We start from the raw sequence: 21,065 nt of genomic DNA, 5'->3' as shown, positions 1-21,065 counted from the left end.
ATGGACAGCATTTTCACATGTTTATAAATAAAAACACAGTGAAGACCACTTTTAGAACTGGGGGCCATTGAAATCTCGAGGGCCTGAACTCAGTTTAATAATATTATTTTTTCAGTTTTGCAAAGAAAGTTTATATTATTTTTACAGATGTGATTTTTAACACTATTTTATAAATTACTGAATGCACAATATTATTGAAGATATAATAAAAGCTTAGGTTTTGCTAAGAACCTCTAATTATATGTCACAAAAGGAATTAAATAGTACAAATGGTATTATACAATATAGAGGAAGCATCACCCATATTTGTGATCCAATAAATTGTAAAACCTATTACAAAGTATCCCAGAGTTTAATGCACTTTATGTTCTGCTTGAAGGGCCACTGACAGTGCTTCTCCCCTGGGGTTAATCCTCACAATCTTTTGGGATCCTAACTGAATACCAAAAGGAGTTTTCTTTTACAGATTTAAAAATGTAAATTCTTAGAGATAGCCTGTAATCCGCTGTCATAGAAGAGACAGCAGTGAACAGTTCATTTTGGGTGAAAGTTAAGTTCTTTCCTATATTGTAGCAACTCGAAGATCCATTTTTGTTACTGTCAACATTTCTGTGAGTGTTGTACTTAACTTGTGGATTGCTAATTGACAGTGGGGTAGCATTAAAAGGCATGCTGAGCCCTACATACTGTGTACAGTAGATGACATTTTAAAGTAAACAGCTTTAGGCTCTTTCATCTGTCAAGCTATTTTATCAACTTTCTCAACTATTAGTGAAAATGTTTTACAAGGACATTTATTGACAGAAATATCAATCTATTTATCCTTGTGTAAACAATTTCATTTTGAAACATTTCAAAACATACAGTGATTATTTTGCACTACTTGCTGATATGCACTATGTATGTGTATGTATATACATATAAATATATATATGAATAAAACATTTGAGGTCAAATGAAATAGGGTGAGAGTTAATGTGAGTTTTTTCACACTTTTTAAACTCGGCCAGCCGTAATTGCTGCCAAAGGTGCATCAACAAAGTATTGAGCAAAGGCCGTGAATACTTATGTACATGTGATTTCTTAGTTTTTTTTTTTTATTGAATTTGCAAAAATCTCAAAAATACTTTTTACACATTGTCATTATGGTGTCGTGTGTGGAATTTTGAGGACAAAAATTAATTTATTCCATTTTGGAATAAGGCTGTAACATAAAATGTGGAAAAAGTGAAGCGTTGTGAATACTTTCCGGATGCACTGTATACATATTAGTTGGTATATCACAGTGTAAACTTGCAATCACGTATTTTTGTCCAGCAAAATTTGCCAGGTGAAGGTAATGGCTGCCACACATGCATGGTTAGTGTATGCAGTCACTTCACTCCGGGCACATCGCAGGGACGGGCTCCTTTCAACACCCCTGTATCTGCATGTGCTATTTGTTACATTCTACCAGGATTATAACAAACTGCAATGCAATTTTGGGTGCTAATATCACACCCAGATAGCATTGAGAATGTGATTATTCATAAATTGGCCTCATAGTCCAGTATGGAAGTGACTGTCTTGTCCAATTATAGGGGTGCATTTTTTAATGATCGCATTTTGCAATGTGATCAGAGCATGCAGTACCGCCCATGATCGCATTGCAAAGACTGTTTTTTCTTATTTGATGGGACAGCTATTTACCTGAGCAGCTGTCCTGGCAGGGAAATAAAAGCAATTATCCCCGATAGAACATCTCTTATCACTGTGTACAGTGGTGACAAAAGATGTTATTTACCAGGTTAGCTGGAAACACTTAGGTCCTGATGCTGAGTTGGATATCTGTCTATATGCACAGCATAAAATACCAATTGTCCTGCACACACATGCATATATGCAGATTTGTTTGTACCTGTGACTCACTGTGACTGGAGACGTCGGACAGGGGAGGGAAGGGGAAAGTGCAGTAAACCTATGTTTGCATATTTGCAAACAGGTGCAGACTAAGAGAGGAACGCTTATATGCTTGTATGTAGCTGATCAACTGCGGCTGCCTAAGGGACGGTGTAAGCACATACTGACGGTGCCAGCACTACCTAGCTACTACTTATTGGCTGACGTTGGTTCATAGGTGCTTTTTTCATTTATCAAGTTTATCTCATATGATTTTATTGGCTATTTTAAACTTTCTTTTTTTGCTACTTTCATTCAGGCAAGATAAGGAATAGTAAATCTGCTATTAACAGAGGGTTTATTTTATTCAAATCAAACTGAATACAAATGCTTCTTTTGCTATGAAAACAAATGTTATGAAATGTTACTTATGCTTATGAGCTGGATGCTAGTACCTGGGTATGTGTGTAGCTTACAATATGTATTGTCTAATAGGAAACTATACATGTGTTAGCTACATGTAGACTGTGTGTGCATGATTAGTTACTCCTACACTATATATCATGTAAGGAACACTTGTGGAAATGCATTCTAATCAACTACCCAACTAGTAATCTAGCTGTCATAGGCTAAAGCAGCAGTTACCTGGATGGGAGCCAGACTTACTCTGACTGACAAAACTCCACAGGATCACTCTTAATTATAAAAGGATGAAGAGCTAAACTGGATATGGAGATGTACATGGCAGGTAATACTTGTGGTCTATAATATGAGTCATTCCAAACATTTAATTTGTGCAGGATGAACAATGATGAAATGAATGAGGGTAGAAATCACTAGAATATTATGGAAGTTCTATTTTATTTAAATAGTAGCAGGGTTTTCAGTTAGATTGCTAGCATTAATGTAGTAGTCATATACAATTAGCAACTGTAATGCTAGCTACACACTGACTCAGCCCAATTGCCAAGCAACAGGATGAACTGATGGATGGGATTTCGGCTATTGGGCGCTGCCACCATATGTTCGGGTCAGTTCTGGAGTGTGTGAGGGCTGTTAGTAATGTGGACAGATGACCACATACATAATGACAGTGGTCTTTTTCCAACTTACAATGTAAAAATGGCCCTAACAAATCTTTATTAATACATGTGTTCCATATGCCTAGACTGTAAGCTCCTAGGAGCAGGGTCCTCCTCCCTCCTGTTCTCACAGTCCTCTTCTCTAGCACTTCTGTGACAGCCTTCACCTTCCCAGCTGTATTGTGTACTGAGAATTGAGGTGCTAATTGTTACTTGTGCTCTATGTTTCGGTTACTGTATTGTAATGTAATGTTCTGTGTACCCTGGGCCTTATTCAGCTTGGATAGCACGGCTGCGTTTGTACGCACCCGCTAGCTGCAAAAACATTCTAATGAATGCAATCGCATGGCAACGCAGAACTATACCAACACGCCCATCACTGTATAAAGCCGCCCACTTCCCATGATCCGCAAGTCATCGATAACATCGAGTAACATTGGAAACATTTGCACAGTTGTGGTTGACCTGACCCTACCTCACAAACTGCTAAACTTCCTGTTAATTCCTGCTTAAATATGCACGCCCCTGTAATGCCCAAGCATGCCTGCCTTCTGCCGACCATCCCCCTCTCCACCCCTAAACGATCACTTCATGTCAACCACTATGCTGTTGGACTGCGTGCTCATTTCTATCACTTGCCAATCGCAGTGGCCGGTTCGCGCACGCGCACTTTGATCCGTATGCATGCGCAGAGCACAAACATCGACCGTCTGCGTGCGAACGCAGTCGTGCAATCCAAGCTGAATAAGGCCCCCTCTACTGTCTTACTGTTGCCATATGTGCGGCGCTGTGGACCACTTGTGGCGCCTTATAAATAAAATGTAATAATAATAATAATGCCCTATTAGACTTTTTGACATCACTATATTCTAATTATGGCAATGTGCAACAATTTAATGTGTGACTATTTAAATGGATTTCTGTGGCCTTCAGATCAGTTGTATGTAAAGCTGGGTACACACTAGACGACCTATGTACCTGGCCGGCTGCAGATGAGACGGAATGACATATTGGACAGTCCGTACACACATGATCTGGTGAAGGACTGCATGATATGTCATTCCCCCGCCGCATCTAGTTGCATCAAAATGCATGGGATCGTCAGTCAGATCTTCATTATGAGCAGCACGTATGGCAGATCTGAAGATGCGACGGACAACCCCGCACATAGGGCCTGATTCAGAGGCGCTTGCTATTTGTGAGTGCTCACTCTGAATCAGGGTGGATTTATTTTTTAAAAATCCACCTCCAGGCTGCTCGCATAGCTGTGGGTGACCACCCATAGCTTTTGCGAGCGGCCTGGCGATGGTCACGATTATCGCGACCATCGGGCTTGTGACGAGACCCTTGTGGTAGAGTCTCGGTTCTCGCAAGCCCCAGTGAACTTCCTGCTCTAATAGAGCAGGAAGTTCACTACTGACATCACGAATGATGTCAGTAGAGCCGCCCACAAATGGCAGGCGTTCCTTCGGGAACGCCTCCGTTTGTCCAGCCACAACCCCCTCCCCGCCTACAAAACGGGGCGAGCTGTCGATCAACATCGACAGCCGTCCCGTTTTGTAGCGAGCCCCGGAGCAAGTGAAGTTCTCCCTCGGTTCGCGCGCGCATTGCGCACGCAGCGCGTGCGCACTGGCCGAATATCAACCCGCTTGCGAGTGGGTCTGAATCAGGCCCATAGTGTGTACACCCTTGACGATTTGAACGATTTGTTGTTCCATCGATAAACAATAAATCATTTAAAAAATCATCTAGTGTGTACCCAGCTTATGGGCTAAAGTTAACGATGTTTCTTGGAATTAAAATGGCAGATTTGTCTGTCATACACAGGGCTGGATTGTCCATTGAAGCTGTGTCAGTTCTTCAGTAAACTCCAAGTGAAAATCGGCACATGTAAAATTATACAAAGAAAGGTTTTGTCCTGTCTTCAAGTATCACAAAACCAGTAGTTACTGTATATTGGTCAACTTTTAGCAACATAATTTTTTCTATTGTTATTGATCAAAAAGTTTATATTTATACCCCTGACTATTTTTTGCTGGATAAAGTTTCTATCAGGGGTGTATCTACCAATCTAATACTATCTACAAATTCACACATTTTTCTTTTTCTTAACATAGACAAGCTTGCGCTATCACTGGTTTGATATCCATTCCACAGTGTGAGAAGTTACTATATGCACATAATTCCAAATTTATAACAAAGCAGTGAAAGCAGGTATCCATTCCAATCACATACATGCTCACACCCAGAAAACAGATTTTATTTACTTATCTAATATTAGATTTACTCTTTTGTAGAGTCCATCTAGCAAATTAAATATATAGGCCCAGATTTATCAACTAGTGATATTTTTGTTATCACTCATTACTAATCTAATGTTTGAAGAATGACAGTTAGGAGCTGATTAGTTGAAGCACCATTTACAGTAAGATTAGTAACGACTCTGGTCATAACAAGAATATCACTCATTGATAAATCTGGGCCATAGTGTATACTTTAGTAACACAACATTTAGGTCCATTGTATATATTAACATTATAAGAAAATAATACTTTTCAGATATTGGGCCTGATTCAGAGCCGGACGCAATTAGCGCTCGCTCGTCCAGAAAATAGGGGTGGCTATTCAAATGAACCGTTCGCTCTTTGCGGTCTGTTCACACCTCTAGGTCTGAACGAGCGAACAAAACTTGCAGTCATTTTTTGGAAAAATACACCCCCTGGCCGCTCGCATCCTACGTCATGTCCGCTATTTATTAGATTAATCGAGTACATCGACCAGCGTATGAACTGCTCGCTATTCTTGTGGTTGGTTTTTGCTACCACAATCTTGAGAGCAGTTCTGGCTATAAAATAACCCAGTGACGTGGTCAATGATGCTGCTGTGTTAATTATGCACACCCATAAAACGCCCGTTTTGACCTTTAAGCACGCCTGCGTTCGGATCTCCACTCACCGTTTTCAAGCACCTTCCCCTGTTACCACCCACATATGCCTCCTCCTGTCACTCAAAATAGCAGACATTCGCTGTTTAGCGAATAAACGAATTTCGGCCACACTGACTGGTTCGCGCATGCGTATAACGATCCGTACGCATGCGCAGTTGGGCATCGCTCGGAGCGAACGAGCGGCCGCTTACGAGCGGCTCTGAATCAGGCCCATTGTCTATTTATGCAAATACCATTATCTTATTACCCTACAATGGTCCATATCAGTGGGATTTCTGTTGTGCCCTGCAATCCACTGTCTGACACGTGACGTACTAAGCTACACTATGACAGGAAGGAGTTCAATTACATATGTGATTTATGTATGTTTAAATTATTTTAATAAACATGTTAAACAAATCATATGTTGATTGCTGAATGTTATTCAAAAGCATTTGTCTTTTACAAATCTAACGGCCATTTTCTCTATCACTGTAAATGTATACGCACTCATATCATGTGTTCTGTGTGTATTATTGTATATTATATGTTAATATGTACATGTCACGCTGTATTCATTGATAGTATTTGGAGTGGAATTTACAGCTGGCTGAGGTTCCTACACATGATGGCGAAGCAAGTCCCAACCTGGGTAAATAGCGGACACAGCACATTGGTAACAGAGTAGAAACCAGAATGACGTTTGTGCAGCAGCTGCCAAAAAAGCAAAAGTAAGAAAAAAAAAAAAAGAAAGGAAGAATCTAAAGGGAAAAAGCCACTAGAGAAACCTCAGAGATGCTGAGCTCCCAGAGTAGCCTCTGGGTTATAGCAGCCTCTAATGCCAATGTGATAGGATATTCCAGGAAAGGGAGAGGCGAGAAAAGACTGTGTGGGATCTGGACAAATAATAAGACCTGCACACTGCACACACTGGGCAGAACCTGGTGTCTGTCAGTAAGAATGCACATAGGAGGCATCTCAGCACCCATCCTGCGCTCCACATCCCCTGGCCAGTGTCTGACAGTGATTGCAGTATTACATATTACCAATCCCTACAAGAATACACACTAGACTTTTTTGTTGAGTTATTGGAAGGACATAAAAAGCTTCCTCTGGCTCTGATTTTTTTTTTCAACATAGTAGAAGAAGTAAAATGTGAAGATGTGGGGGTGGGAGGATTGCCCCCTCTGCGTTGGATTTAGTGGCTGTCATGCAGAGAAGGATTGGGGAGGAATTGTACAATGACTGAGCTGGTCTCTATGGCCATTAAGGGTATTAATCTCTCTCTCCACCTTCTTTCTCTTTGGCCTTCTCTGATGGAAAGACAGCTCCTGACCGTTGTGTCACCTACTCAGTAGGGGTAGGACATGTCCCTGGGTCCTCATTGTTAGCAAAAGCTGAGCACTGCTCTGGTTCCCGTGCATCTTCCCATGTGTCGCAGCGCTGGGCACCAGGAGTCTCACATCCAGGACTGGTCCGGCCGTAATAGTCATCCCGGCAACTCCAAACTGCAAGACACATCTCCAAGTAATTCCTGACCTTGTTCAGCCGGCAGCCCACTGACAGTCATTCTCACTGAGAAGTTCACAGGTGTACGTGGTATGAGCTGGGGCCACCAGTGACCACCCTGCAGAGCCCTACATCTGCTGAGCCACCTGCAGATCCCTACACCTGCTCAGCTACCTGCAGAACCCTACGGCTGCAGATATGAGGATCCTCACTTTCCTGGTCGGACTTAAGACGTTGTGGGTTTTGGCTTTCTCCTCGCTGTCCAATACGATGGCTGTGAATAATAGCGGTAAATGGTGGTGAGTGATACCTGCTTGCGACGTATTCATTAAATGTATTATTACACGAGCTCATAGTCCAGGTCTCCCTACATGCGTTCCGCTAAAAGTGCCCGGCTGTTGGCACTGTACTAAATGCATTATAACATTTAAAAAAGGTACATATCACTGTGTATATTTTGTGAAAACGTTGAATATTCAGAAACAACTTTATAATCTATGCAATTTGTGTTCATTGTGCACTGTACTTTGGCAATAATAAGGCAACTAATTATTCGGCATTTACACATAGATATAGACATATTATGAGACAATCACCTAATACAACTATGTATCTAACATATGTCTAATGCAATGTACCTAATGTTCCCAATTCTGTATCATTAAAAACTATATCTGTACCTATTATACTAAAGCATCTAACATGCTATCACTGCAAATATTGTATGTAGTACAATATTGCATTTATAGAACAATGTATATAATCTGTATGAAGTATGACTGTGTATTTAATTTTCATATAACAACATACCTTTAGGATAACAGTGCATTCCATATAAGGTGTATCCAGTTTACCAGTGACCATACCTTACTGTACATTCAGCATAACATGCCCCTAACCTGTATCCAGTTTACCAATGAACAAACCTTACATTCTGCATAACACCCCTCTAACCTGTATCAGGTTTACCAGTGAACATATCTTACATCCTGCATAACAATCCATCTATGGTAACCGGTATTCAGTTTACCAGTGTGCATACCTTACATCCAGGATAACAATCTATCTACAGTAACCTGTATCCATTTTACCTCTGCACATACCTTGCATACAGAATAGCAATCCATCTATGGCAACTTGTATCTAGTTAACCAGTGCACATGTATTACATCCACTATACTATCCTATATTTACTATGACAGTGCATTTAATGTCAATTCATTATTACAGGGCCTAACCTCAATATAACAGTGTACCTAACTTATATCCACTATAATAATGAACTGCACCTGTATCCATTATAATAGTGAATTTAACATAAATTCATATACCTGTATACCTAATCTCCATAAAATATGAAAATGCATCCTAATCAGCATCCAAAGTATTAGTGTACCTAACATCCACACAATATAATCATGCACCTTATGTTATCCAGTATAAAAGTGCACCGTATGTCATCCAATAAGAGTTCTTCAAATACATCAAATATAACAGTGTACCTTATATCATTCTATAAAGCATGCACTTTATTTTATCTGATATAGCTGGTGACCTCTCTTGCATCCAGTATAATAGTGCACCTAACCTACATCCAATATAAGGATGTGCCTAACCTGTATCCAATAAAACAATGTACTCACCTGACATGCATTCAATTCAACAATGTACTTAACCAGCTATCAAATATAATATTTACCTTATCTGCATCCATCAAAACATATGCTTCATCTTGCCCAATGTATTAGGGTATCTAAGCTGCATTTACAGTAAATAACATCTCACATCTTGCAACATTAAGGGACAATTGCAGAGCAGTGTGATTTGGCAGCAGTGGTAATTTTTCAGCAATTTTGCTACAGAATTTAAAGTAGAGATTGTCTTAAGGCAAAACCAACCTGTTTTACCTTTAAAATAATAACTGCTTTAACTCATATGGGGAGAAAAAATCTACAACTTTGCCAAATCACACACTATTACATTTGGCCTTATGTCTTAACTAATTCATATAATAGTGTTCCTAATCTATATCCAGTATAACAGTGCACATCACCTGCATGCAACATACATTTATATTATTATTATTATTATTATTATTATTATCATTTGTTTATAAAGAGCTGACATATTTTTCAGTGCTGTTCATAGAGGGTATCATGTCATGACACAAATAATATATATACAAGAATGACCCAGCTCTAATAAGCCTAAAGTCTTAAGCTAGGTACACACTGGAGCTTCGGGCATTCATTCAGACATCGGAACAAATGCCCGTCAACAGTAATTGTGCGTCCACACTGGACGACTTTAATGAACGACTTAACAAACACCATTGCATCGTTCATTAACAATCCACTGGCCGCTAGCGATATCACTAGGTTTGATGTGTAGCACATCAAACCTGGTGACTGTCGCTATTGACTGTGGGATTCGCGCAAACATGCTTACAAACTGAGCGATGTAGGAGATATGTCATCACAAAACGGCATATCGGCCTGGCATCGCTCCAGTGTGTACCCTGCTTAAGCTGTGTGGGGAACATTTTGCACATAGGGTAATGTAATAACAAATATAGATTTTGGCTATTGTAAGGTAGATGCATTATCAGCCAACAATATTAATGAAGCCATTAGTGACTGGCATTTCTGTGCTGTTACCAGTGTTATGGTATATTTAAATTCACTAAGCAGTGTCACCTATGTAGCTTTGGCAATTAAACATCTAATTTAAGAACTGTTACATCAATTATACACCATCTACTGTGTGTCTCCTGTCTCTTTTAGATTAAACTATTGTGTATACTTTAGTTATGTAGCATATGGCCTATGTGCTTTATTGCATGGCTTCTAGTATAATAATACCATTAATAATAATGTGCTACTGAAGGTATGCACCATTACCTGCTTAGGTTAGGTTGTTTTTTAAAAATTGATACATATAATTTGATCTCTCTTCTATGGAGGAGATGCACTATGCCTTTAAAAGTGATAGAGTGGAGAGTGATAAAGTACCAACCAGTCAGCACCTACAGTAACTGCCATTTTTCAAACACAGCCTGTGAAGTGACAGGAGCTGACTTTATCACTTTTCAAGGCTTAGTACATCTCCCCCTATATGTCTTAATGAATGTTATATTTTGTTGTTATTACATGACAATGACATTGTAACGTTTCCAGGACAGAAACACTATTAGATGCAGCTTTTATGATACTGTTTTATTTAAATTTAAAAATGGAATTACCAGTTAATTGAGTCATTTTAAAGGGTTATTTAAAATTTTGGAGATTTATAAGAGCTAGGAGATAAAGTGGAGAGAGCAAAAGTACCAACCAATCAGCTTCTGTCACTTAACAGGCTCTGTTTGAAAAATGACAGTTAGGATCTAATTGGTTGGTACTTTATTTCTCTCCCCTTTATCTTTCTCCAAACGTTGGTAAATCTCCCCCTAAGTAATTTATGTGCTTTGATATTTATTATATTTCTGTAATATTGCATTATTATTTTTTTCAGTACCAAACAGAACTGTATATTTAGACTGTATTAACATGTATAACTAAAATAAATTTTTTTGTGATCAATTTAATTAATATGAACACGTAAAATAGCCATCTTATTTTCCCTTATGTGTCTCATCATTTGATTTAGATATAATCACAACCATGGTAACATAATACACTAAATTATACCTCCATATATACACATAGACGAAAGTACATGGCTACCCACAGAGTAAGCACAGCAGAGGCTATGTAGATGTGATACATTTAATGGCTTACTGGTGATTGCAGAGCATGATAGTCCTACTATAATTCTCTTGTATCTGTAGATACATACTTTCATTGAGAATGCAGTTGTGTTCATATATTGTATATTGTAATGCAATAAAAAACAATACCATATGTTCATCTAATCTATATATGTTAGTAGTTTTCATTTATTAATTACATTGTTCCAGTGTCCTAATAGTCTTTGTGTCTTTCAGGGGTATAGTGAATGCTGCCTCCACTGGCAATGTGCTCCCTGGATCAGATATAGAGCCAGTTCCTCTGTTGTTGGACCCAAGTCTTCAGCTTTTAAGTAGAAGACAGAGACGTCTAATCCGTCAAAACCCAGGAATCCTCCAAAGTATCACCCGAGGGCTTCACAGTGCCATCAGAGAGTGCAAGTGGCAGTTCCGGAACCGTCGTTGGAACTGCCCCACAGGACCTGGAAATCATGTGTTTGGGAAAATTGTCAACAGAGGTAAGAACTGGGGAGAATGTTGTAGAATTCAGAGGTGTAGGAAGTGAAAAGGTGGCAGGTGCCAAGTGACATGTTTTGTTAAATGATGCCAATCATCCGTGTGTGTGTGATTGTGCTCATGGTAACACTTCTCACCCTCTATCACAGGCTGCAGGGAGACAGCTTTTGTGTTTGCCATCACTAGCGCTGGTGTGACCCATTCCGTGGCTCGGTCCTGTTCTGAGGGCTCTATTGAGTCCTGCTCCTGCGATTACAGGCGTCGGGGCCCTGGGGGTCCAGATTGGCACTGGGGAGGTTGTAGCGACAACATTGACTTTGGAAGGTTCATTGGAAAAGAGTTTGTTGACTCCAGTGAAAGAGGGAGAGACCTAAAATATTTGGTGAACCTACACAATAACCAAGCAGGCAGGATGGTAAGTACAGAAAGTGCTTTGCAATTACTGTTCTTCATGCTATATTTCTCACTTATTATGGAAAATGGAATAAAAATCACAATATTTACACTATGACCGACTGTAAGGGGCATATTTACCAGTTATTGCTATTCGTGGCAATAAGACATTTATATTCGCCCAAATGTACTAAAAACTACATGCAGGGATACTGGGTAGGAGCTTCGAATGGATCCTAACCCTATGATGTGTAAAGAAGTGAAATGATCCCAAAGGCAATCATTTCACTTCCATATCGTGATCCAGGACTGTTATGCGCATGTGCAGTCTGCTGTTCCCTCTCCTGGTAATTTGTGCTAATTAGTAGCTCATAGGCTACAACAGGATAATGCCATCTGGAGTTGGCGTTACCTATCTTGGCCAAACATTGGAATGCTCTGCATTGCTGAGCTTGGTAAATCTGACAGCTTCACAGCTCCCATAGAAACCTTTGGGAGCTGTGAATGCTGTTGGCAATGGAGGGGACCACAGATATTGGAGATATCAGATGTTTTGGGGGGATATCCTGCAAGTATTACTTGATAAATAGGCCCTTAAGTTTCTTAAAAAACAATATAAGGACTGATAACCTGTGATCTGTAGATAATGATAACTAATTTTTTATACTCATTGGTGGTAATGTAGGAGTTTCCTTTAGATAATGACCTTTCTGTGGGAGTCAGTAGATTTATTTGCACATAACAGGAAACCATCAATGGTCCTTAGTGGTCCCTTCTATTCCCTCCCTATATCCCTACTTCCCTGTAAATAAATGTCTCATTAGAAAGTAAAGTACTCCTACCTACAGTGTAGCAGTGGTGTATTGCAGATAGATGTGGGGTCCAGGAAATTATAGCAGGTTAATATAGAACTAGTAAATGGACCCGGCATCATCTGGCTCACCTCAGCCGACACCCTCTGCCCCTCCCCGTCCCCAACCAGTTACATTCTGTTATACTTGCCCCCTGTGTTCATGGTCCTCTTCTCTTAGTGGTCTGTCCATTAGAGATGGCTACTGAGTGAGTGTCTCAACACAATTACTCGAATCATTCAGCTGTTCAAATGATTCGAGTCACTCAACGTTTGGTGTGTTGAAACACTCACCTCAGTGTCTAGCCTCTCTGTCAGCGGGAGCTGCAACCGCCTGGGCCCAGTGCAGAAGTATGTTGAGTCGGACTTGGATCAGAAGTGTAGGGGGTGGAGCTGTCAGCAACTCAGTGAGTCGCGCTGCTACTGCCAGGGCTCTGGGTGTGTGCACTGACTCGGGAGAGTCAGTGCAGAAACATGATCTGCAGTGCTATGCTGCTGGGGGCGGAACTGTCAGCGACTCACTGAGTCGCGCTGCTATTGTCAAGGCTCAGGGGGAGTGCACTGAGTCAGGAGTGTCAGTGCAGAAGCAAGATCTCCAGTGCTAGGGCGTGGGAGGTGGAGCTGTCAGCGACTCACTCAGAGTAGCTGGCTCCCCTGCTTGCTACAGCGCTGCAGTATCTAAAGAGCCGTGTTCCGAGACACTGTCTCGAGACACACCACTGAGTTGAGCCATGTGGCTCAACTCAGTATTGTGAGTTGCTCTGCCCATCTCTACTGTCTGTCACTGCGGTGGGAGCCTGCGGCGCACGCCCTGGCTCTCACAGCATGTGACATGCACATGTGCTCAAACATGATGACACAATTTTTATCACCCTTCAGTTTTATAGAATAGATAAGGTCTTATCTGAAAAGACAAGAACAATGATAAGGGTGCTTCAAACTGATTGCTTAACACAGTGATTGCCCTGTTCTTCGGATTGTATGATATAGCTTTTATTTTAACCTCCTTTAAAGAAGTTCATTTCCTTATAATAACATAACTATGAAACATGTATTTGCATAAACACAGTTACTTTAGTGAGTTTCATTCACTGACAAAATGAAGAAATGTAAATAAATAATTTTGCATATACTGTACCACATATAGTGCATTATGTAAGTATGTTGTTGTCTTGCAGACAGTGTTATCAGAGATGCGCCAGGAGTGTAAGTGTCATGGAATGTCAGGATCCTGTTCTCTCCGTACCTGTTGGATGCGGCTCCCCCCATTCCGAGCAGTTGGGGATACCTTGAAAGATCGTTTTGATGGCGCCTCCAGGGTCACTTATAGTAACAATGGCAGTAACCGTGGTGGTTCACGAAGTGACCTCCCACACCTGGAACCCGAAAACCCCACCCATGCAATGCCTTCTTCTAAAGATCTTGTATACTTTGAGAAGTCCCCAAACTTCTGCAGCCACAGTGAAAAGACTGGAACTCCAGGTACAACTGGGAGACTGTGTAACAGCACCTCCTTAGGTTTGGATGGCTGTGAACTCCTGTGCTGTGGACGCGGTTACAGAAGTCGATCTGAAAAAATTACTGAACGCTGTCACTGTACCTTCCACTGGTGTTGTCATGTCACCTGTCTAAACTGCACTACTACGCAAGTGGTCCATGAGTGCTTGTGACATTTGCTCTGCTAGACTCTGCAATGAGCGGACTAGAATTTTGCTTTCAATTGAAAGGCTAGGAGCAGCAGCAGTGTGTCTACAAGTCAACAAACAGCACTAGCACAGTAAAGCTCTAAGCCTGACCTCCCACACAGAAGAAACCGGACATGAGATACTGCTCTAAAATAACTTAAAAACTGAAACATGCACAGCTCCGTTTTAGCCTTGAGTTCTTCAATCCCTCATTCAATCCCTCATTAAAAATCTGTACATATAAGGTAAAGGTACCCTAAAGAACTGTATAGCACTCTAGTCACTATACTTATGCTGTACTTAAAGAGTTGTTCAGATAGCACTGATAATCTTGCACTGATGACAGTTTTATTTGCAAAAACTCATGTAAGTGAAACATAGGGATTAATTCCAAACCAAGGTACCTCAAGTAAAACGATAGATACAAGTTGAGCAATACATACAGTATGTTATATTGTTCATCTACTTGGAAACAGGACAACTAATATACTCAACAATGAACTGTAAGACGGGATCTTTCCTGAAGGTAACATAATTCCAGTTTTGCAGAGAAGGCTACTGTTACCTATCACACAGTCTAAGCATTAGCCTCAGCAGTTTTGCAGCCTGTGATATGGAGCAGAGGTGCTAAGGGCAAAAAGTGGAACAAAGCCTGTGGGCCAAAATGTAATAGCGTGAGAGTTTAGAAAATGCGAGAGTTTTCTCACACTTTTTAAACTCGGTCACTGTCCGAGAATAAACAACAGAACAAACTTTCATGTTTTTCAGACTCAAAAAAACTCTCACAATTTAAAATCTCATCCAGATGTTTTCCCATTTTGAAGATACAACTCGACCAATGTGAGCGTTTACTGCTAAACTCTAACTTACCCTATTACATTTGGCCCTGTATGTCTGAGATCTAGGGACTCCCAAGGAACTTAGCTCAGGATAGTGGCATGGAGAGTAACCAATGATAGGGAAAGAATGAACTACTGAATGCAACTGCAGCTCCTGTAGGAGTGTGCTAGATTAAAACATGAATGAATATTTGTCAACGAGAAACATAATGACAGAATACCCCACTGGGAATAATATTAGGATCTGAATATGACAAAGAAGGTTTTATTTACTCTCTCAGCTGGACAAGTGGTGGGAACAAAAATTAAGAGGCTGTGTTACCAATAGCTGAATGTCATTCGCAAGCTTTATGTAGTGGGCCAAACAAACCTCTGTATAGAACCTACACCAGGCAAGCCTGATGCAGAAGAAATTAAAACTTGTCACGGAATGCCATCAGTTGTGAGGAGTTTCCCTACTTAACATACCTAGCACAAATTATTTATGCAAATGCACTTGTGTAGTCTTATTTGTTTCCTCCTTACAATGTTTCCTTAATTCTCCTAAAAGACTGTGGCATATTTAGTAGTCAGAACTGACACAATGGCCCTCATTCAGAGCCGTTCGCTATTTGCGTTCGTTCGTTCAAAAACAAGGGGTGGCTATGCAAATGATCCTTTCGCACATTGCAGTCTGTTCACACCTCTAAGTCTGAACGAGCGAGCAAAACATACGCACTTTTATTTCTTAAAAACGCCCCCTGGCCGCTCGCACCATACGTCATGTCCGCTATTTATTAGATTAATCGAGTACATCGAACAGGATATGAACTGCTCGCTATTCTTGTGGTTGGTTTTTTCAACCGCTATTTTGCGAGCAGTTCTGAGTTAAAAAAAACCAAGTGACGTGGTCATTGACGCTGCTATATTAATTATGCACACCCATAAAACGCCCGTTTTGACCTTTAAGCACGCCTGCGATCGGATCTCCACTCCCCGTTTTCAAGCACCTTCCCCTGTTACCACCCACATACTCCTCATTCTGTCACTCAAAATAGCAGGCACTCGCTATATTGCGTACAAATGATTTTCGGCCGGACTGACTGGTTCGCGCATGCGTACTAAAAACCGTACGCATGCGCAGATGTGCGAACATCGCTCGGAACGAGCGTACTGCCGCTAGCGAGTGGCTCTGAATGAGGGCCTATATTCTTTGTAAGACAGAAGTACTTACTTTTACTATACAGTATTCGCAAATACTTACAATAATATATACTGTATTTAGGTATGAACTTAAAGTGAAAAAAATACTGATTTGAAACAGGTTCCATAATTATTTGAAAGATACTATGATTTGGAAAATTAATAATATATATATAACAGTAAAATAACAGTTTCTTAATGTTCTCATTTGTAATACCTCAGTGACTGATTGATAAATAGTGAAATATAGGGGCTACCTGTAATTGTGTAAGACCAATGAGTGCTGCTTTTTCAGCGTGGCTTTGTGTGCTTTGGAAATCCCGTCAGTGCCACCAGTGGTGATATATGTACATGTGCACAGTGATGTGTACGGAAGGCACCTGGGCACTTTACTAAAGATTGTTAGAGTGCCGGAGTGTTATACTATATATGTGCGTGTTTGTGTACATGTGTGTGTATATATATATATATATATATATATATTGCTCCAAGAAAAATGGCACTAGGACACCTTCATATAGGCAAAAAAATGTATTGTAAAAGATCAACATTTCGGAGCTCCCTCCCCGTCGTCAGGACCATACACAAATGACGACGGGGCGGGAGCTCTGAAACATCGATCTTTTACAATACATTTTTTGCATATATGAAGGTGTCCTAGTGCCGTTTTTCTTGGAGTAATATTATTGTCTAGCGTGAGTGCCAGCGGTATTGTGGATTTATATATATATATATATATATATATATATAATGTCCTCAAAGGCTGTCATTCCACACTTGCTGCAGCTTCATAGGGTGCCAGTCATAGTGAATAACAAATACACATGCTCCCAGAACGGCACTCCTATCTCATACAGATCCATATGATAACCCCACTGGGACTGGGTATATCCTCATTCAGTCCCAGTGGGGTTATTATATGGATCTTTGTGAGATAGGAGTGCCATTCTGGGAACATGTGTATATATATATATATATATATATATATATATATTATTATGTACTTGGATCAAGTTGAATTTGTGGCTTTCGCTGGTGTCAGATCTTATAAGACCGGACCCCAGCAGTTGCCTAGACTGAATTCTAAAACCAGTTATACTATGAGTATAAGTTTGTTGCAAAGTCTGACACATTTTTTTAATGATGTTTGGGATTATGGACCTCATTCAGAGCCGGACGCTATTTGCGCCCGCTCGTTCAGAAAAAAGGGGTGGCTATTCAAATGAACCGTTCGCTCTTTGCGGTCTGTTCATGCCTCTAGGTCTGAACGAGCGAACCAAACATGCGGTCGTTTTATTTAAAACTACGCCACCTGGCCGGTCGCATCCTACGTCATGTCCACTATTTATTAGATTAATCGAGTTCATCGACCAGTGTATGAACTGCTCGCTATTCTTGTGGTTGGTTTTTCCTACCGCAATCTTGCGAGCAGTTCTGACTATAAAATAACCCAGTGACGTGGTCAATGACGCTGCTGTATTAATTATGCACACCCATAAAATGCTCGTTTTGACTTTTAAGCACGCCTGTGTTCGGATCTCCACTCCCCGTTTTCAAGCACCTTCCCCTGTTACCACCCATAAACGCCTCATCCTGTCACTCAAAATAGCAGGCATTCGCTATTTAGCGAACAAACGATTTTCGGCCGCACTGACTGGTTCGTGCATGCGTATTACGATCCATATGCATGCGCAGTTGTGCAAACATCGCACGGAACGAACGAGCGGCCGCTTCTGAGCGGCTCTGAATCAGGCCCTATGTTTGAGCAAAATTAAAATAATGTATTATTTTACTGTAAGAATTATATTATTTGCTTGTAATTTTATAAAAGTTCCCCTTTAAGCATTATTAGCTGTGGTTCAGTGACTACACATCATACATAAACCCCTTCCTCTCATGCCCGGCTGGATATATTATAAATCACTTTGAGATGTAAAAGGATATGTGTCTATGATGGAGGGAGCATACATTGTGATTTATCTTTTCTGTAGGTACCACAATGGGCATCAAGGAAAGATACCAATTAACTTTAAGAGGCGTGTAATAATAGCACTGATTTCTGACTTAGTTTTGGCTTTCCTCGTATATAATTGTGCTGTGCATGGGCGTAACTACCATAGGTGCAAGGGATGCAGCTGCTATGGGGCCCAGAGCTGAGGGGTCCCATCTTCCTTATCAAAGTTACATGTGTTATATAAAAAATTTTACCATTGGGTGGTACATAGGGGCCCTTACAAACTTTTGCTACTTGGCCTTCAAATACTTAGTTAGGCCCCTGGTGCTGTGCATGGATGAGTCTATGAAAGGTGTTAAGCAAGTATTAAAAAAATTCTATGCAGCTATGATAACAGTCATTTCAGTAGGACCTTATGTTACATCTTTTATAATACTCTCTGCCATTGTTTCAGCTTACAACTATATGTCTCTTATCATACCAATTATGTCATTGTCTGCATATAGTGCCATAACAATGGTGAAAAGCAGCATTGTGTGCCACCACTACCTGTAGAGTATTGTACTATATATGGGGAAGATGCAAGGTAGAGACTTTGGATTTTGACTGCTCATCAAGGGCCTGATTCACTAGGGATCGTAATATTGCAATAGTATGCTAATCCATTGCGATCGCAATGCAAACTCAGCACAACATAAGGACGCCCACTTTACATTGCACACATACGTAATACTTAGCAGCATAGAGAAACCATCGGTATAACTGAGTACCATCGCAGCCTCACGCACACTTGCACAAGCTCTGACCAGCAATTGCTAACAACCACGCACGCTATGAGACCTCGTATGGCATCGCAGTGGATAATTTATGCACGCCCCTGTAAAGGCACGCCTGCGTTTCCCTGACCAACCCCCTGTCACCTCTCTCTGTCAATCACTCTGCGATGGGTCTGCATAGCCTCTGGGATCGCATTCCCTATCGCAATAGCTAGTTCACGCACGCATACGCATGCGCAGAACACAACAATCACCCGATTGCGTGCGTAATCGCAGTTGTGTTTGGTAGTGAATCAAGCCCTAGGTCTGCTCATTACATTCACAATTTACACACCACAAGAAATGAGATGACAGAAAACATTCAACATTTTATTTTTAATTAAGATTACTTGCAAACAATATTTAAATTTAAAAGGAAAAGAATTAACAAAAGTCAACATTTTTTCTAAACTTTTCTATTCACTATAGCAATTTATTGAGGGTATATCATGAAGATGTTCATAACAGGGCAGGTATGTCATGTACACAGAAGTGGGAACTACTGGCTTAGATACAATTCTGCCTCCAAAGGGAAACTCATATCATTTCTACAAATGAAAACACCACACTGGAAATTGCTGAATATTTTATATTTATATGTATATTAATGAATATGGTTAATGTATAGAAGTGACAATTATGCTTCTGTTCCTTTTATGTCACTACTACTGTATTTATCTACTGTACTCTATGACCCAGGCATAGCATCCTGGGGTTAATGTGCCTCTGAGTCTACTTTAGGATGTCAGGTCACTAATACAGCTGCTGTCTGCAATTGTCCTTTAAAGATATTGTTCCTGTCTTACTTTATTGCCAAATGTATGTGTGTGCTTTTTTTAATACATCATCCAAATATTTTCCTTAGGCCATATCTGGGAGTTATATTTTGAAGTAGACTCGCTTAATATTACCTGTAAATAGCCCTGCAGGAATCTGTGTTCTTTTGTAAATAAAAGTATTTATTTTGATTACTTTTATATTCATTTGTGGCTGCTTTCAACTTCATTTCTAGGATGTGGTTCATTTATAAAACTTGACGGGAATCGGTGATTTGTCAGATTGCATGATGTGTGAGTTTGTCGGGGGGGGGGGAGGGTTGGGGGTAAATGATGCTCAGTATTATAGTGGCTAGCAATGACTGGCATATTTCTCATATTTCTGTATAATTAACAAAAGCTTAAGTACATCAACAGTTTTGCATAGCATATAAGCATGAGAGTGTTGTAATACAATACAATTAACAATGGGGCTGATCAAAACCATAACAAGGGCTCAGGGAAGACATTTGTAACTCCTGAATCCCGATCCAAGTTGCTGCAATGTGCACATTCTTCATATTTTAGTGGGCATGCAGGAGTCAATAGAACTCTGGAATTAATCCTCAGGGGGTATTGGTGGCCAACAGTTCGTCAAGATGTTAAGGATTTTGCAGCAGCCTGTCAAGTTTGTGCTCAGCACAAGATTCGTCCGCACTCTTCACCTGGTCCTCTGTTGCCACTACCAGTGCCTGATTTTCCTTGGGCTCACAAGTTCAATACTATCCTGGCGGCTGTGGACAGATTCTCCAATGCTGCTCACTTTGTGCCATTAAAAGGGCTACCCTCAGCAACTAAGTTAGCGGAAGTATTTATTGTGGAAATCTTTAGATTGCACGGGTTTCCTAAAGATATTGTTTCTGACCTGACCGGGAGGTACAATTTACCTCTAGATTC

The 21,065-nt window shown here is 40.5% G+C and overlaps 1 protein-coding gene across 1 annotated transcript; it reads left to right on the top strand.

The window, feature by feature from the left end:
* Nucleotides 1-7,593: 7,593 nt before the first annotated feature.
* WNT1 (Wnt family member 1) lies at nt 7,594-14,548 on the top strand. The gene is made up of 4 exons (XM_088479447.1): nt 7,594-7,694; nt 11,378-11,637; nt 11,785-12,050; nt 14,057-14,548. The coding sequence occupies exons 1-4, from the start codon at nt 7,594-7,596 to the stop codon at nt 14,546-14,548; spliced, it is 1,119 nt and encodes a 372-aa protein (XP_088335573.1).
* The last annotated feature ends 6,517 nt before the right edge of the window (nt 14,549-21,065 follow it).

Source organism: Taudactylus pleione, unplaced genomic scaffold (genome assembly GCF_031769625.1).
Source record: "Taudactylus pleione unplaced genomic scaffold, aTauple2 ptg000005l, whole genome shotgun sequence".
In the NCBI taxonomy this organism is placed as follows: Eukaryota; Metazoa; Chordata; class Amphibia; order Anura; family Myobatrachidae; genus Taudactylus; species Taudactylus pleione.
The sequence above is the reverse complement of the archived record's forward strand: the minus strand, read 5'-3'. Positions and strand labels throughout refer to the sequence as shown.

Bases quoted from the DNA above. Each gene is read 5' to 3' on its own strand.
- WNT1 (XM_088479447.1), top strand. From the start codon at position 7,594: ATGAGGATCCTCACTTTCCTGGTCGGACTTAAGACGTTGTGGGTTTTG. The intron at 7,695-11,377 runs GTGAGTGATACC...TGTGTCTTTCAG, and splicing joins AATAATAGCGGTAAATGGTG to GGGTATAGTGAATGCTGCCT. The intron at 11,638-11,784 runs GTAAGAACTGGG...CCTCTATCACAG, and splicing joins TGGGAAAATTGTCAACAGAG to GCTGCAGGGAGACAGCTTTT.